At 43.1% G+C, this 7,946-nt stretch overlaps 1 protein-coding gene across 2 annotated transcripts in view; it reads right to left on the bottom strand.

Annotated features, from left to right (window-relative positions):
• Positions 1–416: 416 nt before the first annotated feature.
• Positions 417–7,946, bottom strand: part of DPYD (dihydropyrimidine dehydrogenase) — a 1,712,944-nt gene continuing 1,705,414 nt past the window's right edge. For both annotated transcript variants that reach the window (XM_075321045.1, XM_075321044.1), the window contains exon 23: positions 417–853. In XM_075321045.1, the coding sequence (XP_075177160.1) occupies positions 683–853 (171 nt within the window). In that variant the 3' untranslated portion in view covers positions 417–682. The remainder of the gene's footprint in view (positions 854–7,946) is intronic.

The following is a 7,946-nucleotide window of genomic DNA, read 5'->3' as shown; positions in this document are numbered from 1 at the left end:
AATACACTATATGTCACATTGAGGCACTGTGATCCAAGCAAAATGTAACTTGTTCTAAATGTTTAAGTGTTTTTCTCTACAAATGAAAACTAATAGAGAAGAACTGTAATGACAACATATGGGCGCATTAGTAAACAGAGCAGGTTCATTTAAAATGGTTAATAATGCTATGCCGAACGGTGCCCATTATAAGCCCTAATGTACTAGGGATTAAGAAATACATTATGTTTTATCAGTGGACGCACTGCACAAAGTACTTAATCCAGTGTTAAATCCTCATTGTAAATCTACTGTCTGTATACAAACAGTAATTCTTCCCTTAATGCTTTGTTTTTTTTTATTTCCCAAATAACTAATTATGTCTGACAATTTTCAGCTACAAAGGAAATATGAAGAGAGGAAGGCACTCATACCGTATAATATGATGGATTTATTTACCACTCCGCTACAAATTAACCATTTCCTATCTACTACATGCGTATAGGATGAAGGCACAGAATCATCCAAAGAGCCTCCAACTAATTCGACACAATTTTCCCAAAGATTATAATTAAAAGTTGCTATCTGTGTTTTATCATTTTTTTTATCTGATGATTGGATTCCAAATGATGTATGATAATGAGGCAGTAATCCAGCCGTGGCATCGGCGGAGTCACCCACATCATTTGCTGAACTAATGGCCTCAGCACACTGGATTCACGGTTAGAGGAAGGCCTCGTTTTGGCACGTAAGGCGTTGTCCTGGTAACCATTTTGATGCAGTCAATAATAGGGCACACGCTGAAGCACAGAGTGCAGCCCGTACAGCTGTCAGTGACGGTGGGCAAGTGGGTCTCGGGATCAAACTCGATAGCCTGTAAGAAGAAATAAATGGTTTCAATGTCAATGTAACAAAGGTCACCAGTGTCCCAATTTGTGTCCACATTTTCATTAAAAAAGCCTGTTTGAGACTAATGTAGGAGCTTACACTGTCGTCATGGAAACAATTTAGTTGCAGAAATAAAATAAGATTACTGGTAAATGTGTATATAGCAGAAACAATGTCATAAACTATAGAAAACTATAATAACCACTAATAATAATAATAATAATAATAATAATAGTAATAATAATAATAATAATGCTCTGTTTTACGAAATGGCTATACATTTTTATAAGAATGATAAGTAATTATACACAATGCCTTAAAAATAAGATTACTGGTAAACGTGTATGTGGCGGACACAACTTTATAAACTATAGAAAACTGTAATAAACACAAATAATAGTAATAATAATAATAATAATAATAATAATAATAATAATAATAATAATGCTTTGTTTTACGAAATGGCTATACATTTTTTATAAGAATGATAATTATACACAATGCTTTGAAAATAAGATTACTGGTAAATGTCTATGTTGTGGAAACAACTTCATAAACTATAGAAAACTATAATAAATAATAATAATAATAATAATAATAATAATAATAATAATAATAATAATAATGCTCTGTTTTCCGAAATGGCTATACATTTTTATAAGAATGATAAGTAATTATGCACAATGCCTTGAAAATAAGATTACTGGTAAATGTGTATGTGGCGGACACAACTTTATAAACTATAGAAAACTGTAATAAACACAAATAATAGTAATAATAATAATAATAATAATAATAATAATGCTTTGTTTTACGAAATGGCTATACATTTTTTATAAGAATGATAATTATACACAATGCTTTGAAAATAAGATTACTGGTAAATGTCTATGTTGTGGAAACAACTTCATAAACTATAGAAAACTATAATAAATAATAATAATAATAATAATAATAATAATAATAATAATAATAATAATAATAATGCTCTGTTTTCCGAAATGGCTATACATTTTTATAAGAATGATAAGTAATTATGCACAATGCCTTGAAAATAAGATTACTGGTAAATGTGTATGTGGCGGACACAACTTCATAAACTATAGAAAACTGTAATAAACACAAATAATAATAATAATAATAATAATAATAATAATAATAATAATAATAATAATAATAATGCTCTGTTTTACAAAATGGCTATACATTTTTATAAGAATGATAATTATACACAATGCTTTGAAAATAAGATTACTGGTAAATGTCTATGTTGTGGAAACAACTTTGTAAACTATAGAAAACTTAATAACCACATCAAATAATAATAATAATAATAATAATACCCTGTTTTACGAAATGGCAATACATTTTTATAAGAATGATAAGTAATTATATACAATGCCTTGAAAATAAGATTATTGGTAAATGTGTATGTGGCGGAAACAACATTATAATCTATAGAGAACTATAATAACCACATATATTAATATTATTAATAATAATAATAATAATAATAATAATACTCTGTTTTACAAAATGGCCTATACCTTTTTATAAGAATGATAAGTAATTATACACAATGCCTTGAAAAAGTATTCAGAAACTGTGAGGTTTTGCACAATTTTTCACATTGCATCCACAAATTTAAATGTATTTTATTCAAATTTTATATGGCATGCTAAAACCAAGTAGCAAGTATTTATTCAGGCTTACACAAATTGTATAAACTAAGCATCTAATTTTTTCCATTAGCAGTAATGCAGTACCAAAATTGATATATTCAATGTTTACATATTTGAGCTTTTCAGAGTGCTGCTGTGTACCGTATTTTTTGGACTATAAGACGCACTGGACCATAAGACGCACCCTGGTTTTAGAGGTGGAAAATAGGAAAATCAAATTTTAAGCAAAAAATGTGGTCATGACACACTGTTATGGGGCGAGGATCTGCTGCTGACACTGTTATGGGGGTAATGTCCCCAAATTCTCTACTAAGATACCCAAGCCTGGTATATGTCCCTCATCCTGGTATAGCCCCCATCCTGCTATATACCGTCATCCTGGCTTATGGCCGCATCCTGCTATATACCCCATCCTGCTATATATCCCCATTCTGCTATATACCCCCATCCTGCTCATATACCCCCATCCTGCTCATATACCCTCATCCTGCTCATATACCCTCATTCTGCTATATACCCCCATCCTGCTCATATACCCCCCTCCTGCTCATACAGTCATATGAAAAAAGTTTGGGCACCCCTATTAATGTTAACCTTTTTTCTTTATAACAATTTGGGTTTTTGCAACAGCTATTTCAGTTTCATATATCTAATAACTGATGGACTGAGTAATATTTCTGGATTGAAATAAGGTTTATTGTACTAACAGAAAATGTGCAATCCGCATTTAAACAAAATTTGACTGGTGCAAAAGTATGGGCACCTCAACATAAAAGTGACATTAATATTTTGTAGATCCTCCTTTTGCAAAAATAACAGCCTCTAGTCGCTTCCTGTAGCTTTTAATGAGATCCTGGATGAAGGTATATTTGACCATTCCTATTTACAAAACAATTCCAGTTCAGTTAAGTTTGATAGTCGCTGAGCATGGACAGCACGCTTCAAATCATCCCACAGATTTTCAATGATATTCAGGTCTGGGGACTGGGATGGCCATTCCAGAACATTGTAATTGTTCCTCTGCATGAATGCCTGAGTAGATTTGGAGCGGTGTTTTGGATCATTGTCTAGCTGAAATATCCATCCCCTGCGTAACTTCAACTTCGTCACTGATTCTTGCACATTATTGTCAAGAATCTGCTGATACTGAGTTGAATCCATGCGACCCTCAACTTTAACAAGATTCCTGGTGCCGGCATTGGCCACACAGCCCCAAAGCATGATGGAACCTCCACCAAATTTTACTGTGGGTAGCAAGTGCTTTTCTTGGAATGCCATGTTTTTTTGCCTCCCTGCATAACGCCTTTTTGTATGACCAAACAACTCAATCTTTGTTTCATCAGTCCATAGGACCTTCTTCCAAAATGTAACTGGCTTCTCCAAATGTGCTTTTGCATACCTCAGGCGACTCTGTTTGTGGCGTGCTTGCAGAAACGGCTTCTTTTGCATCCCTCTCCCATACAGCTTCTCCTTGTGCAAAGTGCGCTGTATTGTTGACCGATGCACAGTGACACCATCTGCAGCAAGATGATGCTGCAGGTCTTTGGAGGTGGTCTGTGGATTGTCCTTGACTGTTCTCACCATTCTTCTTCTCTGCCTTTCTGATATTTTTCTTGGTCTGCCACTTCTGGGCTTAAGAACTGTACCTGTGTTCTTCCATTTCCTTACTATGTTCCTCACAGTGGAAACTGACAGTTTAAATCTCTGAGACAATTTTTGTATCCTTCCCCTGAACAACTATGTTGAATAATCTTTGTTTTCAGATCATTTGAGAGTTGTTTTGAGGAGCCCATGATTGCATTCTTCATAGGAGATTCAAATAGGAGAACAACTTGCAAGTGGCCACCTTAAATACCTTTTCTCATGATTGGATACACCTGCCTATGAAGTTCAAAGCTCAATGAGGTTACAAAACCAATTTAGTGCTTTAGTAAGTCAGCAAAAAGTAGTTAGGAGTGTTCAAATCAAGAAATTGATAAGGGTGCCTGTAGCGCCTTGTCCCACCAGACCCCGTGGGGGGCGCGCTCTCTCACATGTGCCCAGTCCCAGCATGGCTCACACTAGCACTCCCAGTCATAGCCCCAGGCAGCGACGGCCTTCCTCTTACTGGTCCCATGGCTCTGCAGGCGCTGCTCCTGCTCCGGGTCCTGATGTACGTCCTGCTCCAAGGCATGCTGCAGCCTCTTCCTGTCTCCCTTCCTTACACAGAGCTGCAGTAAGTGACTCTAGGCTGCGCACGAGGCCACGCCCCCTTTCTTAAAGCGGTATGCCCCGTTTTCTGGAAATGACCTCAGAGGTCACCTGTTACCTAATGGGTATTTAGGTTCACCTCCCCCAGCAGCAGGCGCCCGAGCAACGCTTCCATTAGAGCCTTGCCAGTGTCCAGACCCCTTGTGCTGTTTTCTGTGCATTGATACCTGGTTCTAATCCCTTGTCTCACCGTAGTGCCATCCGTACCATTCCGGCTGTGGACATCACCGCTCATACCGACAGTGGACGTCACCGTGCCCTACCTACCGTGGACATTATCTGTGCCGTACCTGCTGTGGACGTCACCGCTCATACCGACAGTGGACGTCACCGTGCCCTACCTGCCGTGGACATTATCCGTGCTGTACCTGCTGCGGACGTCACCTGCTGTGAACATCTCCGGTGCAGTTTCCGTGTCCTGCCGGCTGTGGACGTCACAACCTTGCTACACCTGGCCCTACAGAGACTCCTACTACCGGTTCCTAGCTGCCGTGCATTTAGGCCTTCTGGGGAGGCGCCGCACAGTCCCTGTATAGGGGTTCGCTGCTGGTTGCCTTCTCAGGGGAGTCCGATGCACGGTCCAGTGGGTCCACCTCCGGACGCTCGCCGCTCCTCGGTGAGCGTAACAGTTTGCTCGGGCCATGGACTCCGCCGGGATCAAGGTTAACCCGCTGACTGACCTGCAACAGGAGCTCTCCCGCCAACGCGAGACCCAAGCAAGATTAGTGGCTCACATGAAGTCTGTGGAATCCCATCTGGCATCCATGCAAACCTCCGGATCCTCCGACGGCTCCCAGTTAAGTGAACTACAGAAGGAACTGTCCCGCCAGCATGAGGCCCAGAGATGCATGGCCGAATATATGGCGTCCGTGGATTCCCGTCTATATGCCCTGCAGAATCCGGCCTCCTCAACAACCCCCATGTAATACTATTGTATGTTTGAGGATTTCGATAGCGTTAGGGCAATGACAGCCAGAGACGAGTTTGTGGTACAAGATGTTTTTATGATATGTAACCACGGTAGATACACAACGGAAATACACAGTATAACAAACACAAAAAATACCTTTCTGAAACGGAGCGAAGGGGATTCCCGGGGCCACGCACCGGACTCCCCCAGGGAGACCACCAGAGCGAACCCCTATACAGGGACTGTCCGGCAATCAACCCCGGAAGGCCTAAATGCGGTGCAGCCGGGACACAAGGGGCAAGCGGTAAAGTCCAGAAGTGTCCGTACGGAATGAAAGTCCAGAATGGTTATGAACCGGAAGAAACCGGGCAGACGTGCTGACAAAAGACGGCAGACGGAGTCCGGGCACAGTTTGAAGAAACCGGGTATGGTCCAGAGTCGGTCGGTAGATTTCCAGGAGGATCCAAAGGTAATCAAGTAGCAGCAGCAGCAAAGCAGGAGCACACAGCAAGCAGTATACTCAGGCACTGGACTAAGCTTAGAGGCGGCCTTTTAAGCAGCTGGACAGGAAGTAGGGCAACAGAACACAAAACTCCATGTTAACTGAGGGCAAGCTTTTTCAAAAGAGGACTGGAAAACCCGGAAACCTGACACCCCAACTCTGCGGGATTATCGACATGCATATCTCCTTTCCGCCTGGCCTCCCCACCCATGTATGGAGGGGATCCCCGTTTGTGTCGCGGGTTCTTAAACCAGTGCTCCCTGCACTTTGAGCTGTCGCAGCTGCAGAGAGCGACTGATCGCTCGAAAATCGCATTTCTCATGTCTCATCTGACTGGTCAGACTCTGGCCTGGATGAATCCGCTCTGGGAGAGGAATGACCCGACCGTTCAAGTCCTGTCCGTCTTTCTGACCACCTTCCGTAAGGTGTTCGATGAGCCAGGCCGTCTCTCGTCTACTGCCTCTTCGCTCATGAGAATCCACCAGGGGAATCTCACCGTGGGACAGTATGCAATCGAATTCCGCACTCTGTCCTCCGAACTCAAGTGGAACAATGACGCCTTGGTAGCTGCCTTCTGGGAAGGGTTATCCGGTAAAATCAAGGATGAACTGGCCAGCCGGGATGTACCTACCACCCTGGAAGAGCTGATCTCTCTGGGTACCCGTATTGATCTCCGTTTCCAAGAGCATGCCAGAGAAGTCACCCGAGCGAGAAGAACCCCGCGCCTTGCACCCACCTTCCAAAGGACGATGTCACCTCCCTCCACCCGGCCTACTGCTCCGCACGAGCCCATGGAGGTCGATCACGTCAGTGAGTCCAGACTGCGACAGAGGAATCGGAGAATGGCAGGAGAGTGATTCTACTGCGGAAGTGCCAAACATCTGATTCAGGACTGACCAGTAAAGCTGGGAAACTACAGAGCCTAGGGTCCATCGGAGAGGCCACCCTAGGTCATGCCAAGTCCTCTCCTTTTCTCCATGTACCTGTATCCCTGTCCTGTGGTTCCATCCGGTTGTCAGAGCATGCGTTCCTGGATTCAGGCTCTGCCGGGAACTTTATCCAACAATCCGTGGTGGACACACACCAGATTCCCGTCCGATGTCTTGCTACCCCCATCAGTCTTTCTTCCGTGGATGGAAAACCGCTATCCGAACCCATCCGGTACATCACGGAGAACTGTACTATGCAAGTGGGGTTGCTACACTCTGAGACCATCGCCTTCCACATACTCCCTGGCATGACGCATGCCCTACTACTGGGAATACCCTGGCTTCGGTCACACAAGCCAGTACTGGAATGGGATTCTGGAGACATCCTGCAATGGGGTGCGTCTTGCCACAGCAACTGCCTGAAACCAGTGCATCCTCCGCACCGACCCGTTGAACTGGTCACCCTTCCCGGGTTACCCCCTGCCTATTGGGCCTATGCCGATGTCTTTGACAAGAAGGAGGCTGAGACGTTGCCGCCACACAGACCCTACGATTGTCCCATCGACCTGCTCCCCGGGGCAACCCCTCCGCGTGGGCGCATCTACCCTCTGTCCCGAGAAGAGACCCAAGCCATGTCTGATTACATAAAGGAAAATCTAGCACGAGGCTTCATCCAAAAATCCTCCTCTCCTGCCGGAGCGGGCTTCTTCTTTGTGGGGAAAAAGAACGGGGGTCTACGGCCTTGCATTGACTACCGCGGATTGAATAAGATCACGGTGAAGAACAGATACCCGCTACCCCTGATA

This window comes from Anomaloglossus baeobatrachus, chromosome 8 (genome assembly GCF_048569485.1).
Source record: "Anomaloglossus baeobatrachus isolate aAnoBae1 chromosome 8, aAnoBae1.hap1, whole genome shotgun sequence".
In the NCBI taxonomy this organism is placed as follows: Eukaryota; Metazoa; Chordata; class Amphibia; order Anura; family Aromobatidae; genus Anomaloglossus; species Anomaloglossus baeobatrachus.
Note: the sequence above shows the minus strand (reverse complement) of the source record. Positions and strands in the feature narration are given on the sequence as shown.